Source organism: Rhinoderma darwinii, chromosome 9 (assembly GCF_050947455.1).
Source record: "Rhinoderma darwinii isolate aRhiDar2 chromosome 9, aRhiDar2.hap1, whole genome shotgun sequence".
Taxonomy (NCBI): domain Eukaryota; kingdom Metazoa; phylum Chordata; class Amphibia; order Anura; family Rhinodermatidae; genus Rhinoderma; species Rhinoderma darwinii.
Window position 1 is genome coordinate 14,134,186 of NC_134695.1, and position 21,061 is coordinate 14,155,246.

Sequence of the window (21,061 nt, forward strand, 5' to 3'; positions counted from 1 at the left end):
AGTAGTATGTGCAAGCGTTCCAACCTGGCAGCTATTGTGATCACAGGCTCCACGTGCTGATCAGCAAGCCCAGGCATTACCTAACGGAGGCCCCCAGGACTGCCTTTAGTGAATGCCTGCTAGGCCATGCCAGAGGCATGACCTAAAAGATTCCTGTCCGTTTTACACTGACGAGCCATAATACACTGCAATACTTCTGTATTATAAAAACGATCAAATGATCGCATAGTAAAGTCCTCTAGTGGGACTAAAAAAAAAAAAAAGGTTGAGAAAAAGTTTAATGAAGTTAATATTAAAGAAGGCTCTGTCATCACATTATAAGTGCCCTATCTCCTACATAAGGAGATTGGCGCTATAATGTAGATGACCGCATTGCTTTTTATTTTAAAAAACGATCTATTTTCACCACTTTATTAGCGATTTTAGCTTTATGCTAATGAGTTTCTCAATGTACCACTGGGCGTGTTTTACTATTGACCAAGTGGGCGTTGTACAGAGGAATGTATGACGCTGACCAATCAGCGTCATACACTTCTCTCCATTCATTTAATCAGCGCATAGGGATCCTTTTAGATCAGTATGTGCTGTCTTATACTAACACATTAACGATACTGAAGTGTTTAGACCGTAAATAGACATTCCTCGGGATGTCTATTCACAATCCCGACACTTCGTTAATGTTTCTGTGGTAGTTACAGCAGAGCAAGCGTAATTTCGCGAGATCACGCTGTAAATGACCGGTTACAGCGAGAGTACCTTGGTCAATAGTAAAACGCGCCCAGTTGTCCATTGAGAAACTCATTAGCATAAAGCTAAAATCGCTAATAAAGTGGTGAAAATAGATCTTTTTTTTTAAAATAAAAAACACTGCTGTCACCTACATTACAGCGCCCATCTTCTTAGGTAGGAGATAGGGCACTTATAATGTGGTGACAGAGCCTCTTTAAATACATTAAATTCCCAAGTAAAAGAAAAAATTAAAAAGCCACTTTTTCCCACTTACAAAATTCTTTATTGTGAGAAAACAATTATTTTTTATTTTTTTTTGAAAGTTACACACATTTTGTATCGCTGCATCCGTAACAACCTGAACTATAAAGCGGTTACATTATTTTACCTGCACGGTGAACCCTGTAAAAAACCAAACAAAATATAAAATCAATGCCAGAATTGGTATTTTCTGTCCATCCTGCCTTAAAAAAAAGTGATAAAAAGCCATCAAAAAATCTTATGTACGCCAAAATTTTACCAATAAAAACTGGAAGCTGATCCGCAGAAAAATAAAGTTATGGCTCTTAAAATATGGAGACACAAAAACAAATGTAAGTGTTTTTTACCGTGTAAAAGTTGTAAAATATAACACAACCTATATAAATTTGGTATTGCTGCAGTCACAGCGACCTGAGTATAGGTGTTATTTATACCACACGGTGTAAATTTAAGACGCAAAAAGGAATGCTCAAATTTCTGGGGTTTTTATTTCCATTAACCCCCCCCCCCACCCCCCACAAAAGTTAAGTTAATCAATAAATGTATATGTACCCTAATCTAGTGTTATTAAAAATTACAACTTGTTCAGAAAAAAACAAGTTCTTATACAGCTGTGTTGACTAAAAAATAAAAAAAATATAACTCTGAATGTGATGATGGAAAAATTAAAAAAATTGCTTGGTCATTAAGATTTAAAATACCTTTGGTATTAAGGGGTTAAGTCCGAGCCATAAGTGGATCCAGAAGAAAGGACCAATCATAAAGGAAAGACTATCAAATACATGTCCTTTTTTTTGTATTTTGGCTCAAACTGCCTGTGTTTATCCAGCCTAACATGCTAGCAGGATATTGAATGTGTTGAGATATCATTGTCTATGATCTATTTTTAGCCACATCCATGTTCAGCCAAGAATATGTCACTTCACGGTGTATAAGTGGTATTTCTATGATTACATCTTTTTGTTTTTTCCTTTTGTTCAGAATCGTTCCCTTTTTGTTTATCGATACACTCAGTGCATTTTATTACTATGGTGCTTCTTTTGCATGTGATGTTAGTTGTGAGTGGATATTTATATTTCTGCTACTAAAGTTATTTATTTTCCTCTGAGACTATATTATTGTGAACAGTAAGGGAAATTAATACTGCTGCACAATCTGGCCAAAGATATGTGGACACCTGACCATCGCACCTATATGAGCCTGTTGGACATCCTGTTCCAAAACCATGATCGTTAATATGAAGTCGGGCTGCCTTTTGTGACTAACCGCCTTCACTCTTCTCCTCTCCTAAATATTACAGTATCTATTATGCATTCCAGTAGGTAGAGTTTTCCGGGTATCCGCCTAACCCAGATTCCCCCCATCATACTACCAGAAAGTGAGACTTAATTCATCACACCAGAGAACATGTTTTCACTTCTCCAGAGTCCAGTGACCACCATGCACAATGCTAAGCGTCTGATGGAGTGGTGTAATGCACCACCTATACCATGAAGCTCCCGATTCACAGTTCTCGTGCTGATGTTGCTTTGTTGCAGCGTTCCAAACTGCCTCTAGAAGCATCAGGTCTCTTGAAATCCAACGCACCCGATTCTCGATTCAACTTGGGGGACAGTCAGGAGGCCCCTATACACATTAGCTCATCTTCAGATCCTGACTATTAATCTACAATCCCCAATGTTGAAATTGCAACACAAAGATGGGCAAGCCGTAAGTTCCTGCAAATCAAGGAAGTAGCAGGTGTCGCTAAGATCTGCAAATCAAATTTTCAAGCACCTAGCTCCAATCTGTGGCATGTTGGAGGGTGGGGGGGGGGGGGGAGGGCATAAATGCCAGGTTGAAAGCAAAGTTTTTAGCCGAATGAAACCTCAAAATTCAGATCAAGTGGTGTGGGATGATTATACGATGCCTCCTGTTCGTCGACATGCCAGTTAACGCCACTTGTCGCAAACTGAGGTACAGAATCCTTGAACTGAGACTTTTGTTTATCACTCCGGCCGGTGGCTACACGCCTAGGCCGAGATGTCTGCACTGTTTAACGTTGTATGTCCCGGAGGTTGGTAGAACAATGAATGGGAATGACTTCAAGAGGTGCACAGAGGGGAACCTCTGCACGAACGGATCTTCAGATTGGAAGAGTGGAGCTTAGTGAATATTCTGTACTGCAAGTGAAATTAGACGTCGCATCACAATCCCAGGGCGGCAACCAGCTACGAGCCAGATGTCCAGCTACAGGTGTTCCATTGACCACGCACCACTGCTCTCAAAGGCTATCATGGTGCACAGCAAGGCTGGAATGGCGGTCTATTCTCTTCATTGAGGAGTCCCGATTTTGCCTTGGATGCAATGATAGCCGGAGGTTGGTCTGGAGACCATGTAGGCAGCACCACGAAGAGGCCTTCACAAGGGAATGTGACACCGGTCCTACTCCCTGGATTATAGTGTGGGTTGGTATAATGTACAGTAGCCGGACCCCTCTAGTCTTCATTTCAGGTATACTAACAGCTGGGTGTTACATTGATTTGGTTATGGAACCAGTGGTTCCAAAGTGTCCCAGAAGCTTGTGCTACTGTGTGCAGACTTCGTGGACTAAACGTGCTACCATGGCCTGCAGCGTCTCTGGACTTGCCTCCCATTAAGCACATATGGGACGTCATTGGTCGGCAATTGCAAAGGGAGCTGCCAGCAGCCAATCTTGATGATTTGCGTGCCCAAGTGCATCCAGCGTGGCATAAAATTCCTCAGACAACCATTAATCACCTCAATGATAGCATGGCAAGGAGTGTAAGTGCGTCTATTTCTGTGTGTGGTGCTCAAACTCTATACTGAACAAATTAAAGATGTTTGAAATATTTTGTTAAATTTTTTTTATCATTTGCATATCATTAACGTGTTTATCGATCCTGTGAGTTTCCAGAATTCCGAAACTTTCTCTTTTTGGTTTTGCAGTTTCAATGTTCTGGAGTGTATTATCTATAAAAGCTAAGAGATAATAGAACAGGGATATTGTTTGCTGCAATGAAGTGAAGTCTCTGTCAGACCAATATATATATATATATCTTCTATCATAAAATGTACTCCTACTATATTCAACTAGTTGAGCTTGAAACTCTTTCTGTTCTGCAGGCGCATTGGAAAAGACCTTAGCAACACATTTACCAAATTGGAAAAGTTGACAATATGTAAGTATAGGCAAAATATCTTCTCTGTTTAATAAATCTTATCTTATTTATAAATTATATTTATGTGGGACAGATCTGACTGATGTTGCATTATTGGGAATTGAATTCATAGAGGTGAAAATGTACCTCCAGTTTGATGGTACACAGGCCAATATTTTAGGGAAATGCAATTTCCTAATAAACTCTTACTAGCTGCTCCAAGCTTGAAGGATCCAAAGCTAAGAGAAAAAACCTTAGTCTGTCGTGTGTTTTTAAACTCTAGTGCGACCACTGGGATTTCTTAATTTCTCATATGGCTGCTAGAATCTCCATTTGTTTTTAAACTTATCACTAAGGGTTATTTCTTGTCAAGAGTTGGGGTCCTATTACATGGCCTGATATAAGCTGTGAAAACTAGCACCGGTCAAGGAGATAACTCGTTGATCGGCGCTCCTTTCACAAGGAGCTATGTATGGAGACGCGCTCGTTACTTTGATTGTTCCTCCCCATCCATTTCCATCATGTCTGCAGCACATCTCCCTGTTAATACAGTGCTGCCGAAAACTATAATAATTATTGCTGCATAAATGAGTGTTTGCTCGTTCATCAGCTGATCATTGCCTTGTTTACACAGGACGATGATTGTGAACAAGCATTCATATGAACGCTCGTTTGCGCGATAATTGGCCAGTGTAAAATGGCCTTTAAAGATGTCCGTACACTAGAGAAATTCAGCCCAACCCACCGATTTTAGTCCGGTATCGGCCGACTCCCTGGGTATGGGGATGTCGCGATTCTCCCCTGATGGCAGATGGAAAGGAGAAAGAAGTATCTCCATGTTGGATTTCAACATATCTGATCCTTTGTTCCTGCGGGAGATGGGCTTATTTCCCTCTCCCATTGGAAAGACCTGCACGGTCAGCCCGGCTCAGCGTGCACGTACATGGGGCAGTCGTGAGCAATAACTGTCGGCCAAACAAGCATTTGCCTGACAACTGTTAAGTGACCAGCTTAAGGCAAATTGTGTGTCTCCTTCTGCCACCTGTTCCTGACACATTTGTCACATCGTTTATTGTGTGACCACTTTTTTCCCCTATTTCCTCTTTTTGTAACTTATCAATGAGTACCCAACTTCTCTAGAAATTCAACTGAATAACTAGCCTTAAAATGAAACATTTCTGATTTTGTTTTCACACCCAAAATGTTAACCTGTCCACTTGTCACTTGCATTGGCCTCCGCTTGACCCACTAAAATGTATGCAGTCCCGACTGTCTGTTCAAGTCTTCTTTTAAATGTAAATCCTTTAAGTTTGCTAATGAGAATAACCATCTCTTATTTATCTCATGTCATCTACAGTAACTTTAATATTTTGAGTTGCATGGAACTCAGACGTTTTCTTTTTCCTATAGTGGCTAAAAGGAGGTCTCTTTTCGATGACAAAGCTGTGGAAATTGAGGAACTTACATATATTATTAAGCAAGTAGGTGTCTGTGTATAACCTGTTTTGTATCATAATACACATTTTGTTTCTTGTATATTTTAATACATGGATTATTTCCATATACCCACAGGACATTAATAGTTTGAATCAGCAGATTGCTCAGTTACAGTCCTTTGTGAGAGCTAGGGGCAGTCAGAGTGGGCGGCACCTCCAAACTCATTCTAATACTGTGGTGGTTTCCCTTCAGGTGAGTTGGTAATATACCACATTACTAATGTACCTCTCATTCTGTGCACTTCATATTACACCCTACCAAAACTGCAACACTTGTCACTTTGTCTTTTCTAGTCAAAACTGGCATCAATGTCTAATGATTTCAAGTCCGTATTGGAAGTAAGAACAGAGGTGAGTTTGATATTTGGATATTTTCACTAGATTGAAATGGTGAGAACAGTTTTTTTTTTGTTCTTAAGTTTCTTTTTAGGATTTATTTCTTAACATTTTGTGTTTTATACCCCAGAATCTAAAACAGCAGCGAAGTCGCAGAGAACAGTTCTCTCAGGGCCAGGTCTCCTCTCTTCCCCTCCATCACAACAGCATGGGTAATTCTGTCAGGATCTCTTATCACTATTTTCATCTGTCCTGCCTTGTCACTTTCGCATACGCATCTTTTGTAATGGAGAAGTTGTGTGTTCTTGGTCTCATTGCATATCGTCATTTTCAGGGCCATCGGTTCTCTTTCAAGACGATTCCCGCAGACGTGGTGATGTGACGATAGAGATGGATTCTAAAGTCAGTCAACAGTTGCAGCTTATAGATGAACAGGTAGGAACAAGAGAACAAAGATATCCTTGAGAAGATTAACCTTTTCGCTGCCAGAGATTACAGGGATTTTTGGGATAGACAAAAAAACCCTAAAGGCCCTATTACGTGGGCCAATGATCAGGTACTTAATTGTTCATGTGAACGCTCATTCCCGATCATTGCCCTGTATAATTAGGGCAACGATCAGCCGATGCACAAGCGAACGCTCGTTCATCGGCTAATCTGCTCTTAAATGCAGACTTTGTTGTCGGCAGCACATCTGTGTAAACATGGAGATGCGCTGCCAACATGATGAAAATGTATTGGATACGAACGATCGTAGTGACGAGCTCTCGTCCCTATACATATCTAATCATTTCTCTTTGTGAAAGGAGCAAACTAGCGCTGATAAACCAGGCAATGTCAGGCTGTGTAATAGGACCTGAACACTACCTACAATCATGCAAACTTTCATCAAAGCGTAATATTTTATTTAAAAAAACCAAAACCTAAAAATTCATGTTTGTGGCTAAAAGTTTGACTGAAGCAGAACCTGATGCGCATCACACCTAACAATAAACGTTCAAGTTGTCCGTAAGGCCTCATGCCCACTTCAGTTTTTTTTCTTCAGGGTGCTATCCGTTTTTTTAACGGATAGCACCCTGACACATTAATTTCAATGGGGCCATGCCCACTTGCGTTGTTTTAACGGAACCGTGCGGCCGTTCCGTCAAGAATACGACCGGTCCTATTCCTGTCCATTTTTGACGGGACAGTCTCCGCCTTTTCATTGATTTGGTCCGTGAAACAACGGACTGCACACTGAAGCCATCCGTGTGCCGTCTGTGTTTCACGGACCCATCATTAATGGTCGTACAACGGCCGACGGTTGTGTGCGTGCAGCCTAAGGCTAAAAAAAAGACCTCCAGTTCAGCCTATTGTGTTTGTGGTTTTTTGAGTAACTATAAGGGTATGTTCACACGCAGTTTTCAGGTGTATTTCGGGGTGTAAACGTTGATCCAGGGAAAAGCAAAACCACCATGAGGCAAAAGCCAATTTTCCTAATTTTAGGGAAAATTTCCTTTCCGACTCCTATATGGCAATCAGAATAAATCCCTGGATCAAAGACCCATCTTCAGTAATCATAACTTGTAATATTATTACACTCAAAGACATCTAGGCCTCCTTTTTTTGTTTCACAATGTTTTTATTGAGTTTTACAATATAATTGAAAAACTATGCCATTTCTATCAATAAACATTATAAATCAGTATCATGATTCAACAGATTTCTAAGCTCCGAACAACATAGGACCTGGATGTAGTTGGAATAATCAAGCATATAAAGGTGGGAGGGGAGAGAAAGGAGACTCACAAAAAATCAAAAGGACAGTAAAAAAAGGGCTATCGCATATATTCTTGCGATCATCGCCTGGGTTAGAGCAATCTATGAATAGTAATGCACAAAAAATCGAGTATTACATAATTAAAGCATTGCTACGAGACTACCAGAATGTTATCCAAGGCTGCCATGTCTTCTGGATTTGGGCTTCTTTGGTACCGTACCATGTAGGTAATCATTAATCATTATCCAGTTCAGTCTACGTTTTACTAAGTCTAACAGAATAGTGGCTTTCTTCCAAGAGGTAGCTATTGCTATTTTGGCAACCAAGAAAAGGAAGGCAACTAGTCTGTGATCCATCTTGGATATGCCTGAGATTGTTTTCTCGTGACACATTGGGCTTCATGTTCGTGGTAAAATTTGGTCGATATATTCAGTGTTTATTGGTGAAAAATTGCAAAATTAAGAGAAAAAAAAAAAGCATTTTTCAGAATTTAAATGTATCTGCTTGTAAAACAGACGGTTATACCACCCAAAATAGTTACTAGTTCATATTTCCCATATGTCTACTTTAGATTGCCATCGTTTTTTGAACATTCTTTTATTTTGCTTGGACGTTACAAGGCTTAGAACATAAACAGCAATTTCTCATATTTTTAAGAACATTTCAAAAGCCTTTTTTTTAAGGTACCTCTTGAGTTCTGAAGTGGCTTTGAGGGGCCTATGTATTAGAAACCCTGATAAAACACCCCATTTTAAAAACTAGACCCCTCAAAGTATTCAAAACAGCATTTAGAAAGTTTTTTAATCCTTTAGGCATTTCACAAGAATTAAAGCAAAGTGGAGGTGAAATTTGAAAATTTCATTTTTCTTGCTGAATTTCAATTTTATTCTTTTTTTTTCTGTAACACAGAAGGTTTTACCAGAGAAATACTACTAAATATGTATTTTCCAGATTCTGCAGTTTTTAGAAATGTCCCACATGTGTCTCTAGTGCGCTCGTGGACTAAAACACAAGCCCTAGAGGCAAAGAAGCACCTAGTGCATTTTGAGTCCTCTTTTTTTATTAGAATATATTTTAGGCAGCATGCCAAGTTTGAAGAGGTGTTGAGGTGCCAAAACAGTAGGAATCCCCGAATAGTGACCCCATTTTGGAAACTACACCCCTCAAGGAATTCATTTATGGTTGTTGTTACCATTTTGACCGCACAGTTTTTTCACAGCACCTATTTGAATTGGGCTGTGAAATTAAAAAAATGAAATTTTTTCCAATAAGATGTCATTTGTGATCAAAATGTCTTATTTTCACAGGGAACAAAATACCCCATTTTGTTGCCCAATTTGTCCTTAGTGCGGTAATACCCCATTTGTGGTGATAAACTGCCATTTGCGGCCATGGGAGGGCTCAGAATGATAGGAGCGCTATGTGTTTGTTGGAGTCCAGATTTTGCTGGATTGGTTTTCGGGTGCCATGTCGCATTTGCAGAGCCCCAGAGGTATCAAAGCAATGGAAACCCACCAGAAGTGACCCCATTTTGGAAACTACACCCCTCAAGGAATTCATTTATGGGTGTTGTGACCATTTTGACCCCATAGTTTTTTCACAGAACTTATTTGAATTGGGCTGGGAATTAAAACAAAATTAATTTTTTCCAATAATATGTAGTTTTGGCTGAAAATGTCTTATTTTCACAAGAAATAAAATACCCCATTCTGTTGCGCAATTTGTCCTGAGTGCAGCAATACCCAATTTGTGGTGATAAACTGCTGCCTGGGCCCATGGGAGGGCTCAGAACGAAAGGACCAGCATTTGGCCTACTGGGGATTTTCTGGTGCGAAGTCATGTATGCAGAAGCACCTGAGGTACCAGTACAATTGAAACCCGCAAGAAGTGACCCTGTTTTAAAAACGACACCCTTTCATTCATCTAGAGGTGTAGTGAGCATTTTGACCGGAGACATACAACCCATGAACTAATGTGGGTTCTCCCGTGTATGGCAATACCCTACATGTGGCTGTTATCAGCTGCCTGGGCACACAGCAGGGCTCAGAGGGGAAAGACGAGGGGGGATAAGCTGTGCGGAGTGCATCAGGGTAAGTAAAATTGGGGTCAATTATAAACCAAGGGATGTATGATAAATTTTAAAACACTCTTTCATACAGAGCTCTGGTTTTTCGGGACACGTGTCACAATGGTATATTGTGTCCTCCCTTCTCCCCCTCTTATAGCAGACTTTGCACCTCTTTTGACTTTTTCCCTTCTTGCCAGTTTGGGGAACTTCTCCTGGAAAGTTTTGCCCTTGTACGATGCGTGTGGCCCCGCTTCCAGAAGTACTGGGTGTCCCCCTTCTTGTTTGCCCTGCAGAGTCTTAGGGAGGCCTCTCAGATTTCTTCTAGCAGTGCCGCATGCCGCAGGACTTCTGGAAGCGAGGCAGTTGAAGAGCGGGACGCTGGTATAAAAATTATCCAGGTAGAGGTGGTAACCCTGGTCCAGCAGTGGGTGCACCAAATCCCACACAATTTTTGCGATAACTCCCAGTAAGGGGGGGGGGGGGACGGGGCATTATGGGGGTTGAATACTGGTGTCCTTCCCTTTTTATATATCCTAAATTTGTAGGTATACCCTGATGCACTCTCGCACAGCTTATACATCTTCACGCCATACCTTGCCCTCTTACCCGGCAGGTTCTGGAGGAATTGAACCCTCCCTTTAAAATCTACCAAGGACTCATCAATCGAAATACACTTCTCGTGGTGAATGCTTGGGAAAACCGGGCACTGAAACGGTCTAATAGGGTTCTTCATTTATACAAACGGTCAAAACTGGGGTCATCTCGGGGTGGGCACAGCTCATTATCAGTATAATGTAAGAAGCGATGTATTACCTAATTTATTTATTTTTTTAGGTTCCAGTTCAGTTCTGAAGTTGCTTTGAGGGGCCCATATATTAGAAACCCCTATCAAACACCCCATTTTAGAAACTAGACCCCTCAAAGTATTCACAACAGAATTTAGAAAGTTTATGAACCCTTTAGGTGTTTCACGGGAATTTAGAGCAAAGTAGAGGTGAAATTGACTTTTTTTTTTAGTCAGAAAATCCATTTTATACAATTTTTTTTTTATAACACAAAAGGTTTTACCAGAGAAACGCAACTTAGTACTTATTACCCAGATTCTGCAGTTTTGAGAAATATCCCACATGTGGCCCTAGTGCGGTAATGGACTGAAGCATCGGCCTCCGACGCAAAGGAGCACCTAGTGGATTTTGATGCATCTTTTGTATTAGGCACCATGTCCGGTTTGAAGATGTCTTGTGGTGCCAAAACAGTGGAAAACCCCCAAAAGTGACCCCATTTTGGAAACTAGACACCTTGAGGAATCCATTGTAGTTTTCTTGGGGTGCATGTGACTTTTTGATCAGTTTTTATTCTATTTTTAGGTGGCGTGGTGACTAAAAAACAGCAATTCTACTATTGTTTTTTTATTCTATTTTTTTTACAGCGTGCACCGTGCGCTATAAATTACATATTCACTTTATTCTGCGGGGCGATACGATTATGGCGATACCAGATGTTTATAGTTTTTTTATGTCTTATGGCGTTTGCACAATAAAATACGTTTTGTAAACAATCATTCACTTTTTGTGTTATCTTATTCTAAGAGCCATAACGTTTTTATTTTTCCATCAAGAAAGCCGTGCGAGGACTTATTTTTTGCGTAACGAACTGCAGTTTTGATCAGTACCATTTTTCGGTACATGCAACTTTTTGATCTCTTTTTATTCAATTTTTTGGGAGGTGAAGTGACCAAACAATTGTGATTCTGGTACGGTTTATTATTATTTTCTTTTACGGCGTTCACCGCGCGGGGGTAAATAACTAAATAATTTTGTAGTTCAGGCCGTTACGGAAGCGGCGATACCAATTATGTATAGTTTATTTGTTTGTTTATATATTTTTATTAATAATAAAGGACTGATAAGGGGAAAAAGGGGATTTTTACTTTTATCACTTTTAACCCCTTAGTGACCAGCCCATTTTAGGCCTTAATGACCAAGCTATTTTATTTGTTTTTCTATAGTCTCATTCAAAGAGCTATAACGTTTTTATTTTTTCGTCTACATAGCTGTATGAGGACTTGTTTTTTGCGGGATTAGTTGTGCTTTTTAATAGCACCATTTTTGGGTACATATAATTTTTATATTAACTTTTATTAACCTTTTTGGGGGGGATTATAAAAAAAAACCTGAAATTCCGCCATTGTTCTATGCGTTTTTAAATTGACGCCGTTCACTATGCGACGTAAATAACATGTGACCTTTATTCTATGGGTCGGTACGATTACGGCGATACCACATATGTGGAGGTTTTTTTTATGTTTTACGACTTTTGCACAATAAAAACACTTTTGAACTAAAATTATTTGTTTTTGCATCGTCGCTTTCCAAGAGCCGTAATTTTTTTATTTTTCCATCAATGTAGTGATTTTTTGGGCTTGTTTTCTGCGGGACAAGACGTAGTTTTGAATGGTACTGTTTTGGGGTACATGGGACTTATTGATTCATTTTTATTATGACTTTTTTGGGGGGCAATGGAAAAAAAATTGCAATTTTCGCCATGGTTTTTTGCGTTTTTTTTTACGGTGTTCACTTTGCGGTTTAAATTACCTATTAACTTTATTAATGGAGTCATTACGGTCGCGGCGATACCACATGTGTACTTTTTTTTTTTTTTTTTACACTTTTACTAAATAAAACCACTTTTTATGGAATAAAATGGTTTTATTTATTTTTTTTACTGTACTTTTTATTAATAATCTTTATTTCACTTTGATGACTGATTTTATTAGTCCCACTAGGGGACTTTACTGTGCGATCTTCCGATCGCTGCTATAATGCTCTGGTATACTTCGTATACCAGAGCATTATTGCCTGTCAGTGTAAATCTGACAGGCAATCTGTTAGGACGTGCCTCCGGCGCGTCCTAACAGGCATATGTCCAGGGCAGACCTGGGGGCTTTTATCAGTCCCCCGGCTGCCATGACACCCCATCGGAGACCCGCGATTGCATTCGCGGGCCGCCGATGGGTGACAGAGGGAGCGCACTCCCTCTGTAAACAGTTAAATGCCGCGGTCGCTATTGACGGCGGCATTTAACGGGTTAAACGGCCGCGATCGAAGTAAACTTCGATCGCGGGCGTTGGAGCAGGAGCTCAGCTGTCATCAGACAGCAGAGCCCCGGCTCCTGCCTGCACGGGAGACCCGTGCAGGACTTAGACTAGGCTGACGTGAAAAGGCGTCAGCCTAGCCTAAAGCCCATTAGTGAATCACGTAAAAAGGCGTATTAGTGGTCACTAAGGGGTTAAAACTTTTATTTTCTTATTTTTACATAATTTTTTTACTTTATTACTTTGTCCCACTAGGGGACTTGAGGGCAGGAGGCCCTGATCGCTATTCTAATACACTGCACTACATGCGTAGTGCAGTGTATCAGAGCTGTCAGCTACTCACTGACAGCAAGCATAGTGGGTCCTGACTTCGTCAGGACCCACTAGGCTTCCGTCGATGGCGTAGCCAGAGTCCATTGTTAGGATTCTGGTTGCCATAGTAGCCATCGCGGCCCGCTATCGTGGGTCGGGCCGTCGATTGTGGTTTAACCCTTAAGAAGCCGCAGTCGCTAATGAACGCGGCTTCTAAAGGGTTAATCGGCAAGGGAATCTTCGCGATGGGTCCCTGCACATTGAGCTGTGATAGTCTGCTGTCTGAAACAGCAGCTGTCACAGCTCATGAACGCGCCCCGCGTAAACGGCGCCGTGTTACTATTAGGTCACTGAGCGCGAACGCTATAGTTGGCATGACCTAATAGTAGGTTATGGAGCGTTAAGGGGTTAATATAATGTATGTGCTGATAAAGCTCCTACAGTGGCGCTATCTACAGGAAGGGTTGTGCCATCTATGGGGGTGCTATTTACAGGGTTGCTGTGTGGCACTGCCTAGAGTGGGGCAATGTGGCATTATCTACAGAGGGAAGTGTGGTGTGGCAAAAAATTGACAAATTCATCTATTTTTAAAACGGACAGGGGAAAAAAACTGCTGCAAACGGAAACACTGCCTGGAACGGATGCAAAACGGCCGACCAAAACTGATGTTTTTATTGGCCGATACTCTGACCCTGTCGTGTGAATAGAGCCTAAAGTGTTGTAAGCAGTTTGTTTATCTAAGGCTCAATTCACATGACGGGGTCCGAGTGTTGGCTGATAAAACCGGCCATTTTGGTCGGTTTTTCTCAACCGTGTTTCTGTTTTTAGCGTCCGATTTTGACCCGTTTTGGATCAGGTTTTCTTCCCTGTCCATTTTAAAAACGGTGATCGATAAAAGAAAAAAGGACACGGCGCCAGAAGAGGTTTGTTTTTCCAGGGAAACAAAATATGTGCTTCCTTTTCAAAATTGCAAATACTGGCAGGTAAATGCAGAGAGGTGCAAGCTGCTGCCGATCCCCAAACGCAAACACCTAAAGGAGTTGCCTTGATGAAAATTGTAAAGAAAATAAAATAAAAAAGAGGGATACTGTAGGCGCTGCTTGGTTGATAAAAGTTGGTTTATTGCATAAAGCAAGGTAAACAGATTGCTACGCGTTTCAACGCCGGACTGGCGTCTTCCTCAGGCAGATAACACATACAGTACAAGATCATGCATATATATACATATACAAGTGAACAGTGATAGGGCCAATTCAGTAAAAAAAAAAACGCCAAAACCAGGTAAAGGTCAAAGGTCAAAGGTCACAGAAACAACTCTTGTTTATAAAGTTGGAGAAAAAAAAAAAAGGCCAATGTGGCATATGGATGGTCCGTGTGTAGCAGTGTGAACAAACCGACATACATCATGTGCTAGGTAGGAAGCCCGTAAGTAAGTCAGTTCATGTTAAAAAGCTAAAATAATTCATATTTAATATTTAATAAATTTCACCGAAAAAAGGAGGTAAATAGCGTATGTGATTAGATGAATATGATATAAATATGGAACATATAATATCAAAGACTCCTTACTGTTTATCGGATAGAGGGAGGTCACGCCTCCGGGAGCCATCACAAACAAGGACCTTGGAACGTACCATGAAACGCACAAACAAATGGCGTTGTATGGGCGTCATGACAACCATCATCGCAACTCATGAGGGCCAGATGTCCATGAAACGCACGGTGGACCGCAAACCGCACCGCACGGAGCAAAGTACAGAGGGGAGATGAATGGTAGGTGCAAACCTATCTTTTTATATTAATAAACATTTGTGCTTCATAATCATCGCAATTAATAGAATATTAGATACTAGGCTATTAAAATATCAAATTATTAAAATATCGAAATGCTCTGTTGAGAGAGAGAGATAAGGCTATGTTCACACGGGGTCTTTTGCAGAGTTTTTTGACGCGGAAACCGCGTCGCAAAACTCGGCAGAAACGGCCCGAGAACGCCTCCCATTGATTTCAATGGGAGGCGTCGGCGTCTTTTTCCCGCGAGCAGTAAAACTGCCTCGCGGGAAAAAGAAGCGACATGCCCTATCTTCGGGCGCTTCCGCCTCCGACCTCCCATTGACTTCAATGGGAGGCAGGAGAAAGCGTGTTTTATGCCCGCGGCGCTCAATGGCCGCGGGCGAAAAACGGCGCGATAATTGCTATTCACACGGAGTATTTTGGGGGAGGAATATCTGCCTCAAAATTCCGTTTGGAGCTTTGAGGCAGATATTCCTCCCCCAAAATACTCCGTGTGAACATAGCCTAAGTGTATGCATAAAATATAGTATTACGATAGTAATTTGTTTGGAAAACAGACTAATAAAACAATGATAATACAAGGGTAATAATAATATCGCAATAGTATAGTAATAATAATATAGTTGCTGAAATACAATTTAAACAAGATGTACAATTTAGTTGCTGAAATATATATTATATTTATATTATATTTTCATTGTACTTATCATCCCATTGTCAATCTAAATAATACATCTTGTTTAAATTGTATTTCAGCAACTATATTATTATTACTATACTATTGCGATATTATTATTACCCTTGTATTATCATTTGTTCTGTTTTCCAAACAAATTACTATCGTAATACTATATTTTATGCATACACTTATCTCTCTCAACGGAGCATTTCGATATTTTAATAGTTTAATAATTTGATATTTTAATAGCCTAGTATCTAATATTCTATTAACCCCTTCCCGCACCTTGGCGTAACTGTACGTCCAGGTGAGCAGTAACTTCGCGCACCTGGGCGTGCAGTTACGTCCGCGCTTTAACAGTTAACCGCCGCGCGGCGCTACACCGCAGCGGCGGTTAACTGTGCAGGTTGTCAGCCCTGCTCTCCCCATTGCCGATCAGCGGCCTGTCGCCGCTGAAATCGGCAATTAACCCCTTCGATGCGGTGGTCGATTGCGATCACCACATCGAAGAGGGTTACAGCGGATCGGCAGCCCCCCACATGTATTTGCGGGGGCTGGCGATCCTTATCATGGCAACCAGAGGCCAGACAATGACCTCCGGGTTGCCATGTACGGAAGCCTCGGAGGATCAGCCTCCGGCCGGTCCTCCGAAGCTTCCTGTCAGTGTGACTGTCACGTCACAATGACAGTTATAACACATTACACTACGTGTGTAGTGTAATGTGTTCCAGCAGCGATCAAAGCTGCAAGTCTAAGTGTCCCCTAGTGGGACAAGTAAAAAAAAGATAATAAAAATGTTTTTAAAAAGTGTAAAAATAAAAGTTATAAGTGACATAAACAAAGAATGCTTTTTTTTTCCTATAATAAGTATTTTATTATAGGAAAAAAATTAACACGTTAAAAAAAGTACACATATTTGGTATTGCCGCGTTCGTAACGACCCCAACTATAAAACTGTAATATTATTTTTCCAGCACGGTGAACACCGCGAAAAAAATAAACGAAAAACAGTGTCCGAATCAAAAATTTTTGGGTTACCAACCCTCCCAAAATATACAATAAAAAGTGATCAAAATGTCGCATGTACGCCAAAATGGTACCAATACAAACTACATCCCGTAACGCAAAAAACAAGCCCTTACAGCGCTTTTTTGACTGAAAAATAAAAACGTTATGGCTCTTAGAATATGGTGACACAAAAATGTATTTATTTTATAAATAAGTGATTTTATTGCACAAACGCTGCAAAACATAAAACAATTATATACATCTGGTATCGCTGTAATCGTATCGACCCGCAGAATGAAGTAAAATGGTCATTTATAGCCCAGGGTGAAGGCCATAAAAAAAACGAATAAAAAACATTGTCAGAATTGATGGTTTTTGGTCACCTTGCTTGCCAAAAAATGGAATAAAACGTGATCAAAAAAATTTCTGGTACCCCAAAATGGTACCAATGAAAACCTACAGATTGTCCCGCAAAGATTAAACCCTCACACAGCTCCGGTGGTGAAAAAATAAAACCGTTCTGGCTCTCAGAATATGGCGATGCAAAATGTGCAGAGTGTTCCAAAAGCGGATAAGTTCGGGCACCATTTATAAGTGCGACACCGGCCACATATCTGCGGATTATTATTTATTTACTGCATTATTATACCCTCTTATTATACCCTGATGTACCCCGCACAGATAACATATGCCCCCACATTACAAACTGAAACACCAGTAAAACCCCAAACAGAACTACCACCAAGCTACATCTGCGCCCCAAAAGCCAAATGGCGTCCCTCCCTTCTGAGCCCTGCAGCGTGCCCAAACACCAGTTTACGTCCACAGATATGGCATCGCCATACCCGGGAGAACCCGGTTAATATTTTATGAGGTATTTGTCTTCAGTGGCACAAACTGGGCATAACATATAGTGCACTAAAATGGCATATGAGTGGAAAATTGTAATTTTCACTCCGCACCATGCGCTGCGCATTAACCCCTTCGCGCACCACAACATAGCATGTCTTAGTGTGGGGGGTGATGTATGGAGCGTCTCACGTGAAAAATAAAGAATTTAAAACTGCAAAATCGCTGTTTTTTTGGTCACCTTCGCTCTACCTAAAAATGTAATAAAAAGTGCTCAAAAAGTTGTATGTACCAAAAAATGGTACCAATAAAAACGAACGCTCGTCCCTCAATAAATAAGCCATCATACCGCTCTATTGACTGAAAAATAAAAAAGTTATGGCTCTTGGAACGCGGGGAGGAAAAAACTAAAAGGGAAAAGAAAAAAAATGGATCAGTCCAGAAAGGGTTAATTACTTTCTAATGAAAAACCATTTATGACCACACATGGGGTATTGCTGTACTCGGGAGAAATTGCTTTACAAATGTTGGGCAGCTTTTACCCCCTTTTATCCTTTGTAAAATTGAAAAAAATCCAACATTTTAGTGGAAGAAATGTTGATATTCATTTTCATGGCCTAATTCTAATAAATCCTGCAAAATACTTGTGGGGTCTAAATGCCCACTATATCCCTAGATAGATTCTTGAAGTGGTTCTAATTTCCACTTTTGGGGGGTTTCCACTGTTTTGGCCTCTCAGGGGCTTTGCAAATGCGACATGGCACCCAAAAACCATTTCAGCTAAATTTGAGCTCCAAAAGCCAAATAGCGCTCCTTCCCTTCTAAGCCTTGCTGTGGGTCCAAACAGAAGTTTATTACCACATATGGCATATTTCCGTAATCGTGAGAAATTGTTTTACAAATGTTGGGGTGCTTTTTCTCCTTTATTCCTTGTAAAAATTAAAAATGGCTACATTTTTTCAGAAAAAAAAGTCGATTTTTTTCACCTTTACAGAATAATTCCAATGAATTCAGCAAAACAACCGTGGGGTCAAAATGCTAACTTTACCCCTAGAAAAATTCCTTGATGAGTGCAGTTTCCAAAATGGGGTCAATTTACGGGGGTTTCCACTATTTTGTTCCCTCCAGTGCAATTCAAACGCGACATGGCACTGAAAACTATACCAGCAAAATCAGAATTTCAAAATCCAAATGGTGCTCCTTCCCTTCGGAGTCCTGCTGTGGGTCCAAACAGCAGTTTATTACCACATATGGGGTATTGCTATAATCAGGAGAAATTGCTTTACATATGTTGGGGTGTTTTTTCTCTTTTATTCCTTGAAAAAAAAAAAAATGTCTACGTTTTTTCAGAAAAAAAGTAGATTTTCATCTTCACAAACTAATTCAAATAAATTTAGCAAAAAAACTGTGGGTTCAAAATGCTAATTATACCCCTAGATAAATTCCCTGAGGGGTGTAGTTTCGAAAATGAGGTCACTTTTGGGGGTCTTTATTGTTTTGGCCCCACAAGACCCCTTCAAACCTGACATGGTACCTAAAATATATGCTAAAAAAAAGGAGGCCCCAAAATCCACTAGGTGCTCCTTTGCTTCTGAAGCCTGTGTTTCAGTCCATGACCGCACTAGGGCCACATGTGGGGTATTTCTAAAAACTGCAGAATCTGGGCAATAAATAATAAGTTACATTTCTCGGGTAAAACCTCCTGTGGTATAGAAAAAAATGTATTACAAATGAATTTTGTAAAAAAAAAAAAAATGAAATTTGTAACTTTCACCTCTACTTTGCTTTAATTCCTGTGAAACGCCTAAAGGGTTAATACACTTTCTGAATGCTGTTTTGAATACTTTGAGGGGTGCAGTTTTCAAAATGGGGTGATTTATGGGGACTTTCTAATATATAAGGCCCTCAAAGCCACTTCAGAACTGAATTGGTCCTTGTAAAAATCGCCTTTTGAAATTTTCTTGAAAATATGAGAAATTGCTACTAAAGTTTTAAGTCTTGTAACGTCCTAGAAAAATAAAAGAATGTTCAAAAAACGATGCCAACATAAAGTAGACATATGGGTGATGTTAACTAGTAACTATTTTGTGTGGTATTACTATCTGTTTTACAAGCAGATACATTTAAATTGAGAAAAATGCTAATTTTTGCAAATTTTCTCCAGATCTTGGTGTTTTTTACAAATAAATATTGAATTTATCAACCAAATTTTTTCACTAACAAAGTACAATATGTCACGAGAAAACAATCTCAGAATCGCTTGGATAGGTAAAAGCATTCCTGAGTTATTACCACATAAAGTGACACATGTCAGATTTGAAAAATCTGCTTCGTCCTGAAGGCCAAAACAGGCTCAGTCCTGAAGGGGTTAATTGCGATGATTATGAAACACAAATGTTTATTAATATAAAAAGATAGGTTTGCACCTACCATTCATCTCCCCTCTGTACTTTGCTCCGTGTGGTGCGGTTTGAGGTCCACCGTGCGTTTCATGGACATCTGGCCCTCATGAGTTGCGATGATGGTTGTCATGACGCCCATACAACGCCATTTGTTTGTGCGTTTCATGGTACGTTCCAAAGTCCTTGTTTGTGATGGCTCCCGGAGGCGTGACCTCCCTCTATCCGATAAACCGTAAGGAGTCTTTGATATTATATGTTCCATGTTTATATCATATTCATCTAATCACATACGCTATTTACCTCCTTTTTTCGGTGAAATTTATTAAATATTAAATATGAATTATTTTAGCTTTTTAACATGAACTGACTGTTACTTACGGGCTTCCTACCTAGCACATGATGTATGTCTGTTTGGTCACACTGCTACACACGGACCATCCATATGCCACATTGGCCTTTTTTTGTTTTTTTCTCCAACTTTTTTTTTCCAACTTTATAAACAAGAGTTGTTTCTTTGACCTTTCCCGTTTTTGGCGTGTTTTTTTTTTACTGAATTGGCCCTATCACTGTTCACTTGTATGTGTATATATATGCATGATCTTGTACTGTATGTGTTATCTGCCTGAGGATGACGCCAGTCCGGCGTTGAAACGCGTAGCAATCTGTTTACCTTGCTTTATGCAATAAACCAACTTTTATCAACCAAGCAGCGCCTACAGTATCGCTATTTTTTTATTTTATTTTCTTTACATTTTAAAAACGAATGAATTTCATTTGCCAATTTTTTGCCACGCACTGCCCACTGTAGAAAATGACATACTCCCCTCTATAGATAATGCCACAGTTCCCCTGTAGATAATGCCACACACTGCCCTTTGCATATATGGACAGTGAAGTCAGGAACTTCTGGAGTGGAATTACTGCCCGTTGTGGCTGGGGATTCCGCTTCAGGATTAGGGGACCGCTCCAGGAGAAGTCCATGAAGTCATATATGGACAGTGACGTCAGGGACTTCTCATGGGGTGGAATTTCTGGCCACAGCTTCGGCAACGCTGTGGTCGGGGATTAGGGATTCTGCTCCTGTAGAGAACAAGAAAATTTCCTCCTACTCTT

The 21,061-nt window shown here is 40.3% G+C and overlaps 1 protein-coding gene across 2 annotated transcripts in view; it reads left to right on the forward strand.

Moving 5' to 3' along the window:
- STX5 (syntaxin 5) overlaps positions 1–21,061 on the forward strand; it is a 68,530-nt gene that overhangs the window by 38,514 nt on the left and 8,955 nt on the right. For both annotated transcript variants that reach the window (XM_075837296.1, XM_075837295.1), the window contains 6 exons: positions 4,117–4,172; positions 5,562–5,632; positions 5,724–5,840; positions 5,942–5,998; positions 6,114–6,195; positions 6,318–6,418. In XM_075837296.1, the coding sequence (XP_075693411.1) occupies positions 4,117–4,172; positions 5,562–5,632; positions 5,724–5,840; positions 5,942–5,998; positions 6,114–6,195; positions 6,318–6,418 (484 nt within the window). The remainder of the gene's footprint in view (positions 1–4,116; positions 4,173–5,561; positions 5,633–5,723; positions 5,841–5,941; positions 5,999–6,113; positions 6,196–6,317; positions 6,419–21,061) is intronic.